Source organism: Vombatus ursinus, unplaced genomic scaffold, assembly GCF_900497805.2.
Source record: "Vombatus ursinus unplaced genomic scaffold, bare-nosed wombat genome assembly UNPS02014768.1, whole genome shotgun sequence".
Lineage (NCBI taxonomy): Eukaryota > Metazoa > Chordata > Mammalia > Diprotodontia > Vombatidae > Vombatus > Vombatus ursinus.
The window spans coordinates 21827491-21849009 of NW_020954546.1; the positions used below are offsets into that span (position 1 = coordinate 21827491).

The 21519-nt window shown below is 47.8% G+C and overlaps 1 protein-coding gene across 1 annotated transcript in view; it reads left to right on the forward strand.

Moving 5' to 3' along the window:
- CCDC92B (coiled-coil domain containing 92B) overlaps positions 1–16262 on the forward strand; it is a 20546-nt gene extending 4284 nt beyond the window's left edge. Inside the window, exons 2-4 of the mRNA XM_027861702.1 lie at positions 4291–4338; positions 15493–15798; positions 15886–16262. Of these exons, the coding sequence (XP_027717503.1) occupies positions 4291–4338; positions 15493–15798; positions 15886–16262 (731 nt within the window). The remainder of the gene's footprint in view (positions 1–4290; positions 4339–15492; positions 15799–15885) is intronic.
- Positions 16263–21519: the final 5257 nt, after the last annotated feature.

Here is a 21519-nt window from a genome sequence, read left to right on the forward strand (position 1 = left end):
CTATCTCTCTCCTCTCTCCTCTCTCTTCTCTTTCTTTATATATATGTATATATATATATATATATTCTTCTCTCTCTTTCTGTCTCTCCTTCTCTCTCTCTTCTCTCTCTCTCTCTTTCTATATATATGTGTGTGTGTGTGTGTGTATATATATCTTCTCTCTCTCTCCTCTCTTCTCTTTTTATATATACATATATATATACCTTCTTCTCTCTCTCCTCTCTCTTTCTGTCTCTCCTTTTCTCTCTCTATCTCTTCTTCTCTCTCTTCTTCTTCTCTCTCCCTATATCTCTCCTCTCTCTGTCTCTCCTCTCTCTCTCCTCTCTCTTCTCTTTCTCTCTCTCTATATGTATCTATATCTATCTATATATATATATCTTCTTCTCTCTCTCTTCTCTCTCTCTATATATATGTGTATATATATCTTCTCTCTCCTCTCTCTTTCTGTCTGTCCTTTTCTCTCTCTATCTCCTCTTCTCTCTCTCCTTTTCTATCTCTCTCTTCTTCTTCTCTCTACCTCTCTCCTCTCTTTTTCTCTCTCTCTCCTCTCTCTCTCTTTATATATGTGTATATATATATATATCTTCTCTCTCTCCTCTCTCTCTTTCTGTGTCTCTATATATATATATGTATATTATATATATATATATATCTTTTTCTCTCTCTCCTCTCCCTGTCTCTCCCTCTCTCTCTCTTCTCTCTCTCTCTCTCTCTATATATATATCTTCTCTCTCTCTCCTCTTTCTATCTCTCCTTTTCTCTTTCTCTATCTCTTCTCTCTCTTTCTCTTCTTTTCTCTCTCTTCTTCTTCTCTCTCTCTCTCCTCTCTCCTCTCTTTATGTATATATATATATATCTTCTCTCTCTCTTTCTGTCTCTCTCTCTATTTCTTCTCTCTCTTGCTCTCTCTCTCTCCTCTTCTCTCCTCTTTTTCTCTCTCTGCCATATACCTCTCAGCTTCTCAGCCTTCCATTTATCGATTAAGGAGGTAAAAATAACTCTGAGTGAGGCAGGGTCAGAAGCCTGCTCCAGCAGGCCTGTTGGAAAGAGCTGGGGTGAGATCATCTCAGAGTGTGGGGAGTTGGGGGTGGGGAGAAGGGAACACAGTAAAGATCAGAGAAGAACTGAGAGAAGAGGTGGGGGGAGGGGTGGAGAATGGAGAGATTTGGGAGAGGAAGTCCTTAGAGAACATGTTGTTGTTGTTGTTCAATTGTGTCTGCCTCTTCATGACCCATTTAGGGTTTTCTTGGCAGAGACACTGGAGTAGTTTAATTTCTTCTCCAGCTTATCTTACAGATGAGGAAACTGAGGCAGACCAAGGTTAGATGACTTGCCCAGGGCCACCCAGCTAGTAAGTATCTAAGGCTGGATTTGAACTCAGGTCTTCCTGACTCTAGGCCTGGCACTCTATCCACTGCACTAGCAACTGCACTATTTCCACTAGCCCCCCTTGTCTCCAAGATGATTTAATCCAGGGGTGGGGAACCTGCAGCCTCGGGGCCCCATATGGCCCCTTTAGGTCCTCAAGTGTGGCCCTTTGGCTGAATCCAAACTCAGTCAAAGGGCTGCGCTTGAGGACCTAGAGGGTCACAGCAGCCCCAAGGCTGTAGGTTCCCCACCTCTGGTCTAGTCCAATACACCCATCTAATACATGAGGTCATGTCTGGAAAAGTGAAAGGCCTCATCCAAGTGAACTGAGCTGGGATGCCAATCCTACTGATTGTTCCACATGACCGCTGGCCCTTGTAGACACAGATGAAGGGGGCAAGGTAATCTTTGAGTCCTGGAGGAGGATGGGGACGGATAAGTGAAGATGCCAGACTTGGCCTGCGAACATCACTTCCCACCGCCCCATCTCCGGCCTTGGGCTCCATAGTGCGTGGCTTAGCCCGTCCGCTCTACAGCCTGTCCCCTGAGCTCTACTCAGTTGTGTTGAGAGACAGCTTCTAAGGTATCCAAGACCCAAGGGACCCTCATCTGGGACCAGGCCTACCACAAGCAGAGAGCTGTGGGGAGCATCCCAGGTGGGCACTAGAGTTCAGCTAGAGGTCACACCTGAGCCAAGGTTTAAAGAATCTTAAACATCTTCTAGCTACTTTTTTTTTTTTTTGAGGCATATGAACATTGGTTTCTTGCACCTATTAAGCATATACTCAGTGCATCCGGTACAGTGTTAGGTACTGAGGGAGATGCAAATATATATGTGTATAAAGTGCATGTATATGTACACTTACATATTGTAATGTATCTGTATCTATGTAATGTAGTATATCTATCTGTGTATACGTATATGTACATATTTGTAAAATGTAAGGGTTACTACACTCAATAAGATTACAATACATAGGAGAAAATAAGTACAACATAATGTAAGCAAAGTCTATCAAAGTATTGTGGAAAAAGAAACATAGCGGGAAGAACAGGAAGGACAATGGACTTGCAATCAAAAGACCTGGTTTTGAATCCCAGGTCTGACCCTTAACTAGCATTTATCCTCTCAGGGTCTCAGCTTTCTCAGTTGTGTAAGTAGGGAATTGGGCAAGATGATTTCCAAGGCCCTTTCTAGCTTTGACCTTCTCTCTTTTTTTTTTTTTTTTGGTGAGTCAATCGGGGTTAAGTGACTTGCCCAGGGTCACACAGCTAGTAAGTGTTAAGTGTCTGAGGCTGGATTTGAACTCAGATCCTCCTGACTCCAGGGTCAGTGCTCTATCTACTGTGTCACTTAGCCGCCCCATCATCAATTCTTGATTGCAGAGGCATCTAGGTGGTGCAGAGGATAGTGGGGACGACCTGAGTACAAAACACATACTAGTTGTGTGACCCTGGACAAGTCACTTAACCTCTGTCTACCTGAATTTCCTCATCTGTAAAATGGTTGTTGAGATGATAAAATAATATTCCCAAAACGCTTTGCAAATGTTAAAGTTATGAAAACTAGCTATGATTATGAAATCATTCTTTCTATAAGGGCCAGCCCTGGCACTGCCTCTTCAGGAAGCCTTCTTCCCCAGTGCCCCCAGATGGAGCGTCTTCTGCCTCCTCAATTTTCTTAAAACACTTTGGCTCAACTTTTCCTCGACTCCTTAGCACTTTTCACCTTTCTTCACAATTGTTTGCATACACAGCTTATTGCTTCTTTTAGACTGTTAGCTCCTAGGAAGCAGACCTTATTTGTCTTTTGTTCCTCATGGCAAGAAGTGGGGAGGCAGTATAGTATGGTGGCAAGAACGCTGCACTTGGAGTCAGAGGCCATGAGTTCAAATCCTGTTGCCCCTTACTACCTGAGTGACCTTGAGCAAGACCCTTATTAGGACTCTAAGGCCTGTTTCTTCCCCTGAAAAGATGAGGGGGTTGGACTAGATGACCTCTAAATTCCTTCCTAAATTTAAGATCCTTTGACATCCCAGCTGTGTTACATGCAACCTCTGTGCCACTGGGCAAGTCACTTCAATTTCCTTGGCCTCAGTTTCTTTGTCTGTAAAAATCTGATCAGACTAAGTGATCCCCAAGATCCCTTCCAGCTTGAAGCTGGGCCTAGCATATAGTAAAATCAATCATTTCCAGAACTTTCTGGAAAACATCCAGAATAGGTGGCTCTAGGTGGCATTGACTGGCTCATTCTTCTTGATTTCTTTTTCTTCTTTCCTTCCTCCCTTCCTTCTTTCCTTCCTCCCTTCCTCTATTTCTATATCTCTCCCTCCTTCCTTCCTGCCTTTCCTTTTTTCCTCCCGTCCTCCCTCTCCTTTTTCTTTCTTCCTTCCTTTCTTCATTCCTTTCTTTCTCCCTCCTTTCCTTCCTTCCTTTCCTTCCTTCCTTTCTCTTCTTCTTTTCTTCCTTCCTTCCTTCTCAGAGAGGAGGGGAAGGATAGGATTAACGTAGCACCAAAGACTGACCCCTTGCTTTTCAGTTGGGTGATATGAATGAGAAATGGTAAGGGCCACTGTCTGCTACAATCCAGAATTACAATCCTTCTAAAATCCTGGGTATCCTCAGTTATTCTTTCTCTCCCATGTGACCCCGATCAGCACACTGTGATTTTCACAGCCCATCAATCTCTCCACCAGGTGGCGATGGCTTTCCAGGTATGACTAATTTCCTCATGAGTGCCTTGAGGCGCTGAGAAACCCTTACAGACTAAGCTGTCTTACCTTTTTCAGTGGCCTCCTCTCTCAGCTGGGCTAATACCCCCACTCCTAGGGATTGAGTTGTCATTTCCTGACAATATACACAGGTACAAACACATACATACACTCCAATAATAATTTCCCTCTCTCTCTTCTTTCTCCCCAGAACTGACCCGTGACCTGGAAACCAAAGAGTCACAGTCAGACCAACAAGGTAAGGTAGTCCCTAAGAAGATAGCCAAAGGGGTGAGGAGAAATAAAAAGACTCAATCAAATCATTCAACAAACATTTATTAAGAGCCTACTATGTGCCAGGCTCTATGCAATGTACTGGAGATAGGTAGAAAGACAAAAGTGAAACAGTTCTCACACTCCAGAAGCTAACCTTCTATTGGGGAGACAGCATGTATGTAAGTATTGACTGAATAGGTTCAGAATAAATTGAAGGCAATTTCAGGGGGGGTCACTTTGCGGGGGGGGGGGGGGGGCATTAGGGTTAGTGGGTAGGGGATTCAAGAAAATCCTCATAAATAAAGTGGCCTTTGGTCTGAGTTTTGAAAGAAAATGAAGATTTTAAGAGGCACCAGTGAAGAGATAATACAGTCCAGGCCTGGATTAAGTGGATAAAGAACGGTACAAGCTTACAGAGGTTGTGGAATGTTCTCTGTGAGAAAGAACAAGAAAGTGTGTAAAGGGTAATGAGATACAATAAGCTTGGGAAGGTATCCTGGGAGCAAAACGTAAAGAGCTTCAAATACCAAACAGGAGCTTGGATTTGAAGCTAGAGGCAGTCTGCACTTTAGGAACTGACTTTGGCAACTATGTAAAGGATGGATTGGAGTACGAAGCTACTCTGTTGTTGTTGAGTTGTTTTCAGCTATGTCCCACGCTCCACCACCCTATTTGGAGTTTTCCTTGACAGAGAAACTGGAGTGGTTTGCCATTTTCTTCTCCAGCTCATTTGACACATGAGGAAACTGAGGCAAACAGGGTGAAGTGACTTGCTCAGGGTCACCCAGCCAATAAATGTTTGAGGTTGGATTTGAACTCATGTCCTCCTGACTCCAGGCCCAGCACTCTATCTACTGTGCCACTAACTGCCCAAGAAGTTACTGTAGCAATCCAAATGAGAGGTGATAAGGTCCTGGTGGTGACTGTGTGAGTGGAAAGAAAGGGATGGATATGAGAAATGTTATGGAGATACAATCCAGATGACTCAGCACCTGATTGGAGATATATGGGGTGAGGAAGAGGAAGGACTAAGGGTGACACCAAGGTTTTGAACCTGAGTAACTAGAAGCATTGTGGTACCCTCAACAGAGATAAGGAAGTCACAGGAGGATTAGATTGGGTTGGAAGAAGAGGGGAAGATAATGACATATTAAGTTTAAGATACACATGTTGGAAATGTCCAATAAGCAATTGGTAATGTGGGACTGGAACTCAGGAGAAATACCCAGGTTGGATATAAAAAGCTGGGTACCATCTTTGTAGAGACAATAGTTGAGCCCAGGAGAGCTAATGAGGTCACCAAGAAAGAGAATGTAGAAAGAGAAGAGAGTCCAGGATAGAGCTTCGGGGGACACCAAGACCCTTAAGGAAGTCACACCTGCCACCATCTCCCCTAGACAGGAGCAAGAATGCTGACCTGGGGGAGGGGACAAGTCACAGTCCAGCACCTTTCTTGATCCATTTCTTTCAAAATTCCCTTTAGAAATGTGTTGTTCTTAATGTTCTTAAAGGCATCAAATATTATATAGGGCATTATATAGAACAAGCAGTCAAGTGAATACATAAACATTTTCCTTTTTCTCTAGATGTTTTGGCATCTAGTAAAGAATCTGAATGGAAGGGCTGGGGGAGGAGGGAGGGGAAATTGTCCGGGATTTCCTTTACCATATTTGTTCCTCAGGTGTTGGCCAAAACTTCTCCTTTAGAAATCTGGCCAAACAGAAATCCCATCCTAATGGAATTAGTTTTATTGCTAAAATATTCTCAATTTACAAAAGAATTCACAGAGCAGTCACCCTTCTGTAAAGCCAGAGATAGTTAAGTCATTGTTTATAAGCTAGGTATTTAATTGCCCAACAGGAAACCTTGGGGTTGAGAGTAGCTTTGCATTATAAAAAATAATGGGAGGGATGGGGGCTGGGTTCCTTGAAACCTGGTCTCCCAGGTTTACAGATTTTTATCTGTAGGCTAGGGTTCTAAGTTTCCTCCTCAGAAGAATTAGAGGTTGAGGGAAGAACTCCCATTGCGTAGAGATTGGGACTTGATGGGCAATTCCTTTGATTTGTTGTTAATTTGTTGATGATGATGATGATGATGATGATGATGATGATTTGTTGCTGCTCAGTCCTTTCAACTGTGTCTGACTCTTCCTGACCCCATTTGGGGTTTTCTTGACAAAGATACTGGAGTAGTTTGCCATTTCCTTCTCCAACTCATTTTACAGATAAGGAAATTGAAGACAGGTGAAGCAACTTGCCCAGGGTCACACAGCTAGTAAGTGTCTGAGGCCAGATTGGAACTCCCGAAGATGACTGAAAGTCACAACTGAAAAAATTACTGAACAACAAATTGGGTAGGGATAGGGACTGAATGGGCGATTCCTTTGAATTAGGGAAATGCCAGATGAAGAAACACTTTCTGTCAAAGCAAGTGGCACCTTTCTTGCAACTCTTTGACTCTGAGAATTGGCAGACCACCGAGAAGTTAAGTGATATGTCCAGGTTCACACAGCCAGGAAATTGGAGGCAGGACAATTTAGCATTTATTAAGTGCCTGCTGTGTGCCAGGCACTGTGCTACAGTAAGGAGAGTATGAAGCTCTGACATCATCATCAAGAGTCAGGAGGATATGGGTTTAAGTCTTGCTTCTGATACAGACTGTAGACTGCCTCTAGTTTCAAATACAAGCTCCTGTTTGGTATTTAAAGCTCTTTACATTTTGCTCCCAGGATACCTTCCCAAGCTTATTATGTCTTATTACCCCTGACTGTCTGCCTGCCCCTTCACTCCGAACTGCTCTAATACTAGGAGTTAGTTAACAGGGGTCTCCAGTCTGTCTTGATGAAAGAAAGATCAGGACAAGAAAATAAAGGATATGCACAAAGTGCTTTAAGGTTCGGGAAGTAGTTAACTTCCATCCCCTTGTTTGGGCCGCACAACAACCTTGTGAGGTAGATGCTGCAGGCATTATTATGCCCATTTTATGGGACATAAAGTGTCCCAGATGGACATAGAGAGGTTAAGCCAGAGGCCCAAAGTCACACCACTATTAAATGTCAGAGTCTACAATATATGCTCCTTATATGAATTGAGAGAACACATATCTAAGGATGTAGACACATATGAGGAATGAAAGGTATAAAGGTGGGGGCAGCTAGGTGATTCAGTGGATAGAGCACTGACTCTGGATTCAGGAGGACCTGAGGTCAAATCCGGCCTCAGACACATAACACTTAGTAGCTGTGTGACCCTGGGCAAGTCACTTAACCCCATTGCCTAGACAAAAATAAATAAAAATTTTTAAAAAACCTAAAAAAAAAAAAGAACGGTATAAGGGTGAAAGGGCATAGATAGGATGGAGAATGGTGTATTGGGGGTAGGCAGTGAGATGGGGAACTCAGAGCCAGAAGTCTGACCACATTCACAGGGGTCCCCTATCCTGTGCCTGCCTCTTGTCTAATTCCATGAGATGCTCCATCATGCTTAGCATACATTTAGCCTAGGGCATCTGAGGGTAAGAGCTTCTGACTGCTTCTCTCAGACTATTATTTCAGGAAAGCCCCAAACACTCTTCCCTTCTCTCCCTCCTCTCCATTCATCTCCTACATCCACACCCGTTCCCCAGTCCCTAGTTGGAAAGTTTAATCAAATCAACTCTGACACGGCTTCAGGGAGTGAGTTGAACTATGGGTCCCACCCACTAGCCCTGTCACTTTCTAAACTTTCTAACCCTTACCCTCCTTGGAATGTTAAACCTCTTCAGGGCAAGGACTATTTCTGCTTTTGAATTTGTATCCCCAGAGTTTACCTCCAAGTCTGGCAGAACTTGGCACACAGTAAGTCACTTAATTAATGCTTTTTTTATTCATCCATTTCTTCTCCAAGTCCTCATTGTATACTTTAGTCCTAGGGGATTGAGGAAGAAAGAAATGGGAAAGCTAGATTCAGCTTTGGAGCTGCTGTGAGATAGAGATGTTGTTCAGTCATTTTTCAGTCATGTCTGACTCTTTGTGACCCCGTTTGGGATGTTCTTGGCAAAGATACTGACGTGGTTTGTCATTTCCTTCCCTAGTTCATTTTCTAATTGAGGAAACTGAGGCAAACCGGAGGAAGTGACTCGCCCCAGGTCATGTAACTAGTTAAGTGTCTGAGGCTGGATTTAAACTCATGAAGATGAGTCTTCCTGATTCCAAGCCCAGTGCTCTATCCACTATGCCACCCAGCTGCCCCAGCTAGATAGATAAAGCATTTATTAAAGTCTTACCATGTGCCAAGCACTGTGCTAAACACAAAATACAAGCCAATAAGTCACCGATCTCTAATAACTAACACTCTAATAAAAGACCACACACAAAGGTGCTGGAAAGGGGGGGGGGCTGCACTTGGAGAGATCCTGGGGAAGCACCGTGGATGTTTGGGCCCATGAAAACTCACCTCTCAGAGCCAGGGGTTCCAAAGGCGGAGTCCAAGGTAGGTGAGAACAACAGAATGTTGAAATGACCTTTTGGAAGTGGCTTGAAGATCTGGGCCCTGGCAAGCCAAGGCAACAGCACACCTGTCAGAGCAGGGGCGTGTGTGGCATCACCTCACATTCTGTCACCCTCTAGAGACACCCCCAGATCCCCTATCAGGGGAACATACAGGCCAGAGCAGGGAGACACCTGTCCTTTGTTCCAGGGAACAACCAATTAAGTCTACAGTTAATGGGGCCAGGTGGGGAAATCAATCTGTAGTGGACAGAGCTCCAGGCCTGGAATCAGGGAGACTTGAACTCAGACACTTACTGGCTTTGTGACCCTGGGCAAATGGCTTAACCTGTAAAATGGGGGTATTAATAGCACCTAGGGGCAGCTAGGTGGCACAGTGGATAGAGCACTGGGCCTGGAGTCAGGAAGTTCCAATCCGGCCTAAGACACTTACTAGTTGTGTGACCCTGGGCTAGTCACTTAATCCTGTTTGCCTCAGTTTCCTCATCTGTAAAATGAGCTGGAGAAGGAAATGGCCAACCACTCCAGTGTCTTTGCCAAGAAAACCCCAAACAGGATCACAGAGAATAGGACACAATGGAAAAGACTCAGTAACCTCATCTGGAAAGTGAAGATAATAATAGCACCTACAGCCCAGGGTTGTTGTAAGGATCAAATGAGATAATCTTTGTAAAGCTAAGTACAGGGCCTGACACATAGTAGGTGCTATGCAAATGTTAGCTGTGATGATGGATTGATTGACAATGAATCGAAGGAGGGTACGTTCCTTTGTCCCCTATCACTGGCTATCTAAACTGTCAATCAGGATAAGGCCGGTCAGCCTGGCCCATAATGACCAATTAAAAACCATTCCTGGCTGCCTTGAGGCTGATCCTTAGGTCAAGGAGTCAGAGACGAGAAGGGAAAGAAAGCAGTAGGGGAGTAGTCAGTCCCCTCTTTCTATGTTTTTCTGGACCCAGTAACCGGTTCTAGAGTTGGCCTCATTATCACAGATTTCGAGTATATGGAGGCAGGTGTGTTCTGGTCAAAAAGAATAACATCCATTTCCCCAAGAACACTTTGTACTTTTCTGTGTCTCTTCCCATAGCAATTCCCTCATTTTAAAATTGGGAAACTGAGACCCAGGAACGTTAGTGACTTGCCCAAGGTCACCCAGGTAGTAAGCAGAATGCTTCCACTACAACCACCACAGCTCCCTAATGATCTGCCAGTCCCTCCCTTCCGTGGTCTACCAGACCTAGCTCCAGCTCGAATCCCATCCACCCCCACCCCCACCACGGGAATCAAAAAAGTTTCCCACCAGGAGCTGGTGATACTTGCAATACCTATTTCTTAGGGTTGTTTTTGAAAAACAAAGTGTTGCATTGTTAATAATAGCCAGAATTTATAGAGCAGCTTTAAGGTTTGCAAAGCACTTTTACGGGCTATCTCACAGTCGTCCACTGAGGTCCATTATCTGCACTTTACAGATAAGGAAACTGTAGCTGAGAAGGAGGTTAAGTGACTCGCCCAGAAATGTGAAGCTAGTGCCTGAGGCATGAAGTCAGAATAATCAGTAGGCTATTTTCCTGGAACAGTGGAAAGTCTTCCTTGCCTCTGACAGGGGGACTGGCTTAAAATTCTGACTCAGTGGCAGCTGACGTGGTGTAGTGGATAGAGAGGTGGAACCTGAAGTCAGGAAGACCAGCCTTTTCAAATCCTGAGACTGAGAGAGAGATTAGGTGACTTGCTTAGGTATCAGAGCTGGGACTTGAATTCCATGTCTCCCAGACTCCAAAGTCAGTGCTCTTTCTGCTAATCACAGGGATTACTGGAAGGGTAGCCTTACTCATAAGGGTAGCCTTATCCCCCACCAAGGGGAATGTGGAAGTGTAGATAAATATTGTCCTGGGGGAAGGGAAGAGAGAGAGAGAGAATTGGAGAGAGAAAAGTAGGTGGCTGGGAGATACCAAGTGGAAGGAGGTTGAGACTTAAGAGTATAATGGCCTGGAAAGATCCCATGGAGAAGGGACCTGAGACTCCATCTAATCCAATCCTCTCATGTCACAAAGGAGAAAACTGAGACAGGGAAATGACTTGGCCAAGGTCACGTGGGCTATAAGAAGAGTCAGGATTCAAACGCAAATCTTTTGACAGTATTAAGAGAGCCCTCTTTATACTGTACCACACTGTTTCCTCAAATTAGGAGCAGAGCTAGGAAGATGCTCTGGGAAGTGGGAAGGGACTGCCTGGTGTTCTGTTGCTTTAAAGAAATTAATGATCTATTTATTATTGTTGCTGTTACAATAAAAATAGACATCTATAAATTTCCTTAAGGAGAACAAAGTTATCCATTCTCTCACCATAGTCAGGAGAAGGAGAAGGGGAGGGGAGGGGAGGGAGGAATGTGCTGGGTTCTGAAGGATATACAAAGTTAGAACACAGACCTTACACTGTAGTTGGGGATAGAACAGTTTCACTCATAATTATAGTATACAATCATATATACTAAGTGCATTAGAGAAGTGTAAAAAAAAGTGCAGTGTGAAGTCTAAGGGAAGAGGTGGGTGGGATAATCTAGGAATGCTTCCTGGAAGAGGTAGCAATTGAGTTAGGCTTTAAAGGATAGAGGGGAATTGAACAGGTGAAGAGAGGGAGGGAGGATATTCCAGGGCTAGGGATCATTTAATAATAGAATGTAAGGGGGTAGCTAGGTGGTGCAGTGGATAGAGCTCTGGCGTTGGAGTCAGGAGGACAAAAGTTCAAATCCAGCCTCAGACCAAACACTTGACACTTACTAGCTGTGTGACCCTGGGCAAGTCACTTAATCCCAATTGCCTTTAAAAAAAATTTAATTTGAGGCAGCTAGATGGCGAAGTAGGTAGAGCTCTGGCCTTGGAGTCAGGAGGACCTGAGTTCAAATCCAACCTCAGACACTTGACACGTACTAGCTGTGTGACCTTGGGCAAGTCACTTAACCCCGATTGCTTCACCAAAAAGGGAAAAAATAAAATAAAATAATAGGATGTAAGCTCCTTGCGGTCAGAGACACTTCTACTTTTTTAGTGTCTTTGTATCCCTAATACCTGACTCAGTTCCTTGCGTACAATATGCATTCAATAAATGTTTATTGAATTGGATTGAATTAGTAGGGTACATTTAATTAAATAACATCTGTAAAGCACTTTGCAAACCTTAAAGTGGTTATATAAATGTTTAGCTATTACTGTTATTATCATTAACCTAATTGTGGCACCTTGATGCAGCAAAAAGATTTGGAACCAGAGGACATAGATTTAAAGCAAAGCTCTTCCATTTACCTTCCCCTTTCTGGGTCTCAGTTTCCTCCTCTGTAAAAACAGAATTGGATCCAATGATCTCAAAGGTGTCTTTCACTTCAGTGTCAGTGATGCAGTGGTCTAGAGTGATTCTGGGTTCTCAAGGCTATGACAGCTGAACAAAAGCTTAAGCAGGTCTCACCATCTCGGAAAGACTTAAAGGACAGGCCTGGGAATAGAAGGCATGTTGTGTGAGGACCAGCCTGGCTAAATTCTGAAAAGCTCAGCCCCAGGAATTCTGAAAAGCCATTCTCTTTGGGTATAGAGGGCTGGGAAAGAGCAGCCAGATGAAGTATCGGATCAAGTACTGATCTAGCTGCTAGGTAAGAAATAATTCTTACAATACCCAGTGTATTTTCCACTGGAAAATCAAATAATTCCTCAGGAAAAGGAGGGAGGTAGGGAAGGAAGGAAGACAGGAAGGCATCAAGGAAGGAAGGAAGGGAGGGAGGAGGGAGGGAAAGAAGGAAGAGAATCACAGACTTCTAGATCTAAGAGAAGACAGGGAAGGAGGGAAGAAAGAAAGATAAAGAAAGAAAGAAGGAAGGAAAGAAGGGAGGGAAGGAGAAGAGAAGGAAAGAAGGAAGAGAATCACAGACTTCTAGATCTAAGAGAAGACAGGGAAGGAGGGAAGAAAGAGATAAAGAAAGAGAAGGAAGGAAAGAAGGAAGGGAGGGAGGGAATCACAGGCTCCTAGGTCTAATACAGGAAGATACCTTCAGTGCCATCTAGTTCAGCCCCCTTATTTGACACCTTAGGAAGCCGAGGCTAAGGGAAGATAAGCTACTTGCCCAAGGTTGTGCAGATAGTAAGCAGAATCATGGCTCTAGAGTTAAAAGGACCTTGGGGGACATCTAGTCCAACTCCTTCATTTTACAAAGAAAGAAAGTGAGGCCCAGAAGTTTACGTGACTTAAGTGACACAGGTTCTAAGGAAAAGAGAAATTCGAACCCAGGCCCTCTGACTCCAAACCCACTGCTCTCTCCAACGTACCAGGCTGCCCCAAGAACTTGGGCTTGAGTGTCATCTCTGCTATTGTCCTGCCTTGTGACCTCTGGCAAGCACAGGCTCTCTGGGTCCCAGTTTCCTCATCTATAAAATGGGAGGGTTGGGATTAGCTGCCCAGGTGCCTTCCAGCGCTACGCCTAAGAGCCAGACTCTGCTGTTTGGTATTCATAGCCTTTCCCAACCTGACTCCCCCCTTCTCTTCCAGGCTTGTTGCATACATATCAGTCCCCAGAGTCATGCACCCTGTGGACTCAGCTAAGCCAGCCTCTTTGCTACTCCTCACACACAACACATCTCTGTGGCTTTGCACACACTGTCCCTTGCAACTGAAAAGCAACCCTTTCTCACCTCTGTCTTTCTACTCCCTAGTACCAGTGAAAGCTTAGCTCAAGTGTCACCTACATGAGGCCTTTCCTAGTTCCCCCAGATGCTGGTGCCTCCCACCCCTCACCCCCTCCACCAACCCTGCATTGCCTTTACTTCATACATACTTGTGTATAGGTTGTCTCCCAAAATAGAATGTAAGCTCTTTGAGGGCAGGCACTGTTTCACTTTTGTCTTTTCACTTAGCCCAGTTCCTGGCACACAGTAAACACGTAATAAATGCTTGTTGGTTGATTCTGTGAGGGTGGATCGTAGGACTTAGATCATAGAACTCCTTCTTTACAGGATTGTTGTGAGGGCTGGGTTTTGAACACCTTAAAGCTGCTAGATGTGAGTGGTCAGAGCCTGAGGATGATGAGATTTGTTGGCATGGGAACTCCCTCCATCCTAAATGTGCAACCAGGCTATAATTTATTGATCTGCTAAAGCCTTGGGAGCTGCCTGAGGCACATGGAGAGATGAAGTCATTTGCTGTCAATCCTACAGGGTCAAAAGTCAGGGTTTAAAGTTGAAGCCCAGCACTTCATCTCCTATTTCACAGTGTTGATGCTAATTGTTATTAGTAGACACTTATGAGGATGACAAACCTAGAGGGGCTTTCCCAGGGCAAGTAGTAAGTATCCCAGATGGGTAAGATTTGAACCCAGACTCCAAAGACTTTGTCCTTTTCACTAGACAGGGCTGCTTTCTCAAATGTTTATTGAAACTCCTAGGACAGCAAGTGTCACATAGGATCACAGGCTGCAAACTGGAAGAGCCCTTAAGACCCATCCACTTTATCCACCTCACTTTACAAAACAGGGAACGGAGGTGACTCCCAAGGATAAGTCAAGATCCTGTAGAAAAATCCAGATTTTGCTCTGCTTTCTGGGGCTTCAGCCCTTCCTTATAGTGGGAGCTTCACAGATCTGGGGCTGGAAGGGAAGTCAGAGGACATGAAGCCCACCCTTCCTATTTTACAGATGAGGAAACTGGGGCTGGACTGCATAGGTCACACAGCTATTAAGTTAACTCTATAGAAAGGGGTGTCTCCATCTTTTTTTGTGTGTCCTGGACCCCTTTGGCAGCCGACTGTTGAAACCCATGAACCCCTTCTCAGAATCATGTTTTGAAATGCTCAAGATAAAATACATATTATTACAAAGGAAACCAATTATATTGAAATAGTTATCAAAATATTTTCAAAAACAAGTTCAGAAATCTCAAATGATCACAAATCGAGAGCAAGAGGACACCTCCGAGACTATCCAACCCAACTGTTTTACTGATAGATGAGAAAAGTAAGGTCCAAGGAGGGGACGTGACTTCCCCACGACGTGTCAGCAGTAGTGGTAGTGGTAGTGGTAGTGGTAGTGGTAGTGGTAGTGGTAGTGGTAGTGGTAGCGGTTGTAGTAGCAGCTGCTAGCATTTACATAGCGCTTTAAGATTTGCACAGCGCTTTACGTATATTATCTCATCCTTATAACAACCCTGGGAAGCGAGTGCTATCTTTACCCCCATTTTACAGACGAGGAAACTGAGGAAGAAGAAAAAATTACTTGCCCAAAGTCACGCAGCTAGGAAGAGAGACAGACTTTAAGCTCAGGGCCTCTGACTCCAGGGCCAGTGCTCATTCAACTGTACCATTGCTCTCAGCTTAATAAATATTTTAAGCAACAAGCTTACTAAATGCATGTTGCATGGGTAGATGAAAGGAAGAATGGAGGGATGGCTGGGTGGATGAATGAACGGAAGACTGGAGGGATGGATGAATGAACGGAAGAATGGGCGGATGGGGGGATGGCTGGATGGATGATGCAAGGAACAGCCGATAGAATGCAGCAATGCTGGAGGTGGGGGAGCTGACGGAAAGGAGGGGTGCGTGGGGAAGCCCGGGGCCCCGGGTCGGTAAGTAACCCGGAGGGCGCCGCTTCAGCTCTCCCTCCCCGTCCCGTCCCCGCAGAGGAGGCGTCGCGGCAGCTGGAGGCCAAGTGCCGGGCGCTGGAGGAGCAGCTGGCGGCGCGGGAGCGAGGCAACGGCGAGCTGCGGCGGGAGCTGCGGCAGCGCGACGCGCTCGTGTGGGCGCTGCGCTCTAGCCTGCGCAGCAAGGAACGCCGCTTCCTGGAGGAGCTGCGACGCCGCAGTCACCGCGCCACCGTGCTGGGCACCGAGCTGCAGAAGCAGAGCGAGGCGGCCGCCTACCTGGCCTTTCAGCTGCACGCTGCCCGGCAGAAGCTGCACGGGGCGCCCCGTGCGGCCCCAGGCTCCGGCCCGGCTGCCGTCGAGGGCGCTGCAGCCTCTGCCGGTGCAGCGGCCGCCGCCCCCGCGGGAGGAGGCCGGGACCGCGCCCCGCCGCCTGCCGACGGGAGGTCCAGGAAACGCGGACCCCGCGCCCGCCGCCCACCGCGCCCGCCTTTGTCGCTGCTCCCCGAGCCGTGCGCCCTGGGCAGCGCCAGGGACTGGGCTGCCTGGGAGCTGGGCTGCAGGCTGGACGAGGCCGAGCCTGAGCCCATGCCCGACCCCGCCCTCTTCCTCAACGCCCGCAGACCTCCGCGGCCCAAGACCCGGGACAACGCTCCCCCAACCTGCGCCAGCCCCCGCAAGCCTCCGCCCCGGGAGCCCCCAGATGCCGCTGCGGCCGCCGCTGTCCCCGCCCAGGCCCGATCCTGCAAGAGTCCGCCCGGGAGGCGGCCGGCCGCCCCCAGCCCAGACAGCACGGTCGACCTAGAGTAGGGAGGAGCCGGGGGGCAGGGGTAGAGCGAGATGGGACGGGACCCTTCCACCCCGGGGCGGACAGAGGGGCCTTGGCGGAGCTCACGTCACCCTGTAGGCCGAAAACTAGAGCCCTGGAACGGGACTGTCCAGGGAGAACGGGCACACGGGAAGCGCTTCGGGCGCCCTGCTCGGGTCCGGGGAAGTCAGAGAAGAGTCTGGGCCAAGTAGAGGCTGGAAATGGGGGGCCCTCTACCTGAGTAGGGGGGAGATGATGGAGGGACCAGCTTTCCTCCACCCCACCCATCATTTATATTAACAGACTTCTCTGAAGCTTGGCCACTCACCCCCACCGCTCACAAAGATACCCCTTTGCCCTTTGGGAAGGAAACAACCAGGTCCCTCCTTGAAAGAAGGGGAGGGGAACCATGGGGAGAGTAGTTGCACATTTTTGTAAAAAGGAGATTATTTATCTATATTATCTTACACATCCCCCTTCCCAGTGAGAGGGTTGGAGGGAGAAGGTCGCAGGGAGTAAGTTGACAATCTTGGGGGACGGGGGAGGGAAAGGAGAAAGGAAGGGTTTTCTAGGACTTTAGAGGGAGGGAGAAGGCTGGTGGCCAGAGAAAAGAGGGCAAATCCTGCTGCCTCTGGTTCTCCCTAAGACCTTGGAGCCGCCCTCTCCTGCGCCCTCTCCGCCCTGCATGGCTCCCACGCCCCTTCCGCAGAGCCGACTTCTCCGTAACCAGTCCTGCTGTCTGGCAGGAGGAGGGGCGGGGGCGGGGCGGAGGCTTCCCCAGGGAACGTGAGTATACCCCCTTTTGCATCAGCTTTGCAAGCAAGCACGGAACACTTTACCCCCCCACCCCCTCTTTCCCCCCCCACCCCAAGCTTGACATCCCTCAGGGGATCCAAGGAGAAGAATCCACATAGTTGGCGTTTTTGCTACTTGTTCTGAGCTTGTTACGCCAAAGGATGAGTGGGTGAGGTAGGGCTGAGGGGAGGGAAGGGCACCCTTTTCTGCAGCTTCTGCTGTTGCTGCTCCGGACTCTCCCTGGGGCCAGGTGGAGAAGTTCTGTTCCCAGATTGCTGTAGGAGGGGCTGGGAATGGGAACTGGGCAGGTAACTCTGTGAGTTTTTCTGGGACCTTGTTCATTGGTACTCATTCTGCTGCATCCCAATTAGCTGGCTGTGCCTGAAGGGAGGGGCTGGCTGCCGGGAAAGAGTCATTAATGTAGGTGTGGGGCTGGGGGAAGGGGTCCTCATAGTTGTATTACAACACCTCTGCGCCACAGTTTCCAACTTTAAACATCCAGGAGACACCTTCCCCCATGGGGATGCTAGATTGCCTGATGTCCATTTTGCTTAGGTAGGAATGGGGGGAGGGAGGGAGTAAAGGATGGAAAGAGAGATACTCCTCAGTGCGCACAGCCTCAGCTTCCAACCGCAGCCTCTGCCTGGGGCTTATCTTGCCCCACTCCTAGAAACAAGGAGAAATTGGAATCCAGGAACAGAGAGGGCCAAGCGCAGCCATAGGCCAGTCCTAGGCAGTGGGGGGAGAGAAATACACGGGCTCCTCCCCTGGACACTTGGTGCCTGACTGGACATGGGAGGTGGGGAGTGTGGGGGTAGGAACACATCAATGTGCACAGTGGAAACCTAGCCTATGCTGCTCAGCCATGGAATGGGTCTGCCCATTTTTGGTTCTCTGGCTGCAGGCCATGCCAGTCTGGACATATCTCCAACTATGTCACCCCAGAACCAAGAGGGACAATAATTGAATCTCTTACCAAATCCTTGGGAAGAAGATGACAGAATTGTAGGGGAAGGCCACTTTTCTGGGTTCCTCTTTCCTGCTTCCAAACAAAGGGGATCATCCCTAACCCCTGGGAATCCAATCAGGAAGAGCCCAGCCCCCTAGTAGGTCCTGCATTGAGCCCTAAGTGCCTGTGGACAGTCTTCCAGAGAGTTGGAAAAGATGATGTTTGGAGGAAGTGGGGGGGTAAGAGGGGGACCTTCATCACACATCCATAGTCCCTGGCTCACTCAACAGGTCTCAGCCCAGATTCTGTTTTCCAAATAATTTTGATTTCTCAGCCTTCTTCCCCTCATGGGAGAGGAAAGGGACACATGAGCTCAGGACCTTACTCCCATCCACCTTAGAGAACCCACTCCAGTGCTGGAGAAGTTGGGAGGTGGGCCATGGTCAAGGCAGGGAGTGGTGGGAGTGGGGAGTCTCTGGTTCAAGAGAGGAAAGGTCTGAAAAGGGCACAGGACAAGTGTCTGAAAAACCTCCTTAGGCTAAGGGATGGACAGAGGACCCTTGTTCAAGAAGGGGGAAACCAGGGGGGTGCCATATTCATACCCACTTCCCCCAAAAAGGAAGTTTTGAAAAAGGTTTCCTTCCTTCATCCAAAAGGGGGGGGGGTGTTGGGATGTGGGGGGGGGGGCGGGTAAGGCCTGGTCACTGCTGATCAGTCTTCAGAAAGGTTCTCTTGAGAGAACTGAGCTGCTCCTTCCTGGGAAGTGATGACAAATAGCAGTCCTGGGCAAGCAAACGCCCACTCTCCGTGCTCACGCACAAGCCCAGAGCAAATGTAGACAGTTGTCAACATGCAATTATCCTGGTATGACACAGTCCCTTTAGGAGTCTAACTAAGATACCCCCAACTCCCTACAGACCCTGGTAAAACACTTCACTGCGGTTGGGGTTGGACAAGAGGTGGCCTGTTGACCTTGACAGCTCCTTTCCCTGGGGCAAAGTGTTTGCTCCCCTTCCCCCAGCTTTGATAGTGAAACTGTTAAAGCCCCGAGGCTTGCAGACTTCACAGGCTGATTAAGTACAGTCCCTTTCCCTTCCCCCCTCTGTCTTCTCCAGGTTCTAGAGTCTCAGTTTTCTTTCACCTGAGTCTGACTTTCATGCTCCCTATCCCACACGCTCTCTGGGCCTCAGCCTCCCTCTGTTCCTGAGTTTTTGTGTCACTCTCTGTCCCCCTTAGGTGGGACCCGAGACAGGTGAGGGAAGGGAAAATGCAGTTTCTCCTTTGGCACCAACAAGCTGTCCTTCATCTCCCAGGACTACACACCTGGGGAGCAGGGAGTGACTTCAGTAGTTTATTTTCTTCTGCAATAGTGGGGAGGGGACTTTCCCTATCACCTAATAAAAGCCATGGCTCCCTCAGCCCTGTTTTAGTAGTCCTTCTCTCCCTCTCCCTGACTTGGCTCCTCATCCCCAGGGCACCAGGCACTTTCCAGAGAGGCTTCGCCCACAGAGAAGTCACCACCTAGCCTGGCCAGCCTCTCCCCAGGTGACCCTTCCCAGGCTTCCAAACCTGCCTCTTCCACATGCTCTCCCCCTCCTGGCAAATGAAGATAATAACAATCATTTGCAGGGTGCTTAGAGATCCCCAGATGAAAGGCTGTGGGTGCTGGGAAGCAGGGGGAAGGTCATTGTACACTCAGCTGAGGCGGGAGGAAGCAGGAGATAACGGGGAAAGGAAAGGAACTCAGTCTCCACACTGACACGCTGCCACTACCACCAGCGCTTAGTAGTGTCTGGCACATAGTAGGCACTTAATAAATGCTAATTAACTAACTGACCACTCAAATTGAAGATCCTGCCACTCCTGGGGGAGGGATGCCAAATGGATAACCATCCAGAAACTCTACCTCCAGAGACACTCTTAAGGGAACAGCTGGAACATGGGGGAGGGATCATACAATCAGAGACTTAGAGGTGGGAGGCACCTCGATTGTCAGCTAGCCCAACTCCCTCATTTTACAGAGGAGGAAACAAGTCCTGTGGATTTTGTGTGACTTACCCAGTATCACACAGGTTGTTCATTTTAGAGATAAGATTTGAACCCAGGCCTTCTAACTACAAAGCAAATGCTCTTTTCTGCTGTACAGGAACAGGGCCTGATAGGACAGGTAATAGGGTGAAAAAGGTAGACCTCCTCCTTATCCCCATCCCAGTCTACTAAATCCTGACCCCCATCTTGTGCCCTTACCCCCAACTCTCTCCTGCAGGCCCTCCTCCCTAGCCCTACCCTCTACCTCTCTGGTGATGATGGGGGTAAGGTAGGAATGGTCAGAGACAGGCTTCCTTTACTCTGCCCCCTGAGGTTGGAAGGTTTGAGGCCTGCAATCTGGCCTGTTTACAGGTGCCTTCCCCTCCTCTCAGGCATGGGTATAGCACAAGCCAGAGCTGTATGAAGCTGGCAAGGTGGGGATCTGAATAGTGCCGTCCCACTAAAGGCTCCAATGAGAGAGATCTCTTCTTGACTTGGGAGTGGGGGGTGGTGCGTCAAGGAAAGTTAAAAATTAGGGGAGCTGCAGCCCTAGGGCTACCTGCCTTTCTTCTGCCTTCCCTCTCTGCTTTTGAAATGCTGCTGCTATTTTATTATAAACTACAAATCGCACTTTGACCTGTCTCTCCTGTCCCATGGGGAGAACTAATTAATTAAATCCTACATTAGGCCAAGGTGTCAGATGGGGTGTGGGCAGGCATGTTGGCCAAGGCCACTGTGCCCTCATGTCTCCCCAGTGGGAGGGAATGCCCATTGTAAAACCTTCCCTATTCTACCTAGCCATGATGGCGCACCTAAGTTGCCTTGATCCCCACAGAAAGTATCTTTAGTACCAGATTGAAGAGGAGGGGAGTCCAACTGTGTCATTCCCCTGAGTAAGCTAGGAGATCTGGGGAGTGGGTTGGGCCATCTATCCAGGAGGAAAGGACTCTCATTTCCAATATTATGCTAAGGTGTCTCCCATCCCACCCCATCGCATCCCGTCCTCAGGCCTGGGCAGCACCCCCCCAGTCTGATTTTTTTTCAGGCTAGAAACGTGAACTCTGCCCTCTTCCTTCTTCTACCTACAGACTCCTCTTTCTGAACAGGGATCAATAGAGACAGAAACTCCCTCCCTCCTTGGGAAACATACCAGGTTCAGAAGAGCCCCCACCATCTAAAGATACAGTTCACCTAGCGTAGGGCTAGAGGGGGAGAGGATTGTGGCAATAAGTCCCTATCTCCCCCTGGGACGGCCCATCTAGTGAAAGTGGGAAGCCATTGTGTGGCATAGGTGGTGTGGGTCAGAGTGGGCTTGGATTTCCCCTTGGGCAGGAAGCTGCTGGGGACAGAGCCCAGGAACACAGGGCAGGGAGGTGCTGGACTTTTAAAATCCAGTGCTTTTCAAAGTATATTCTTCTCAGATCACCCACCCACCCACAGAATTAGAGCCCTGTGCTGTAAGCGTGACTGTGGTATGCCTTATTCTT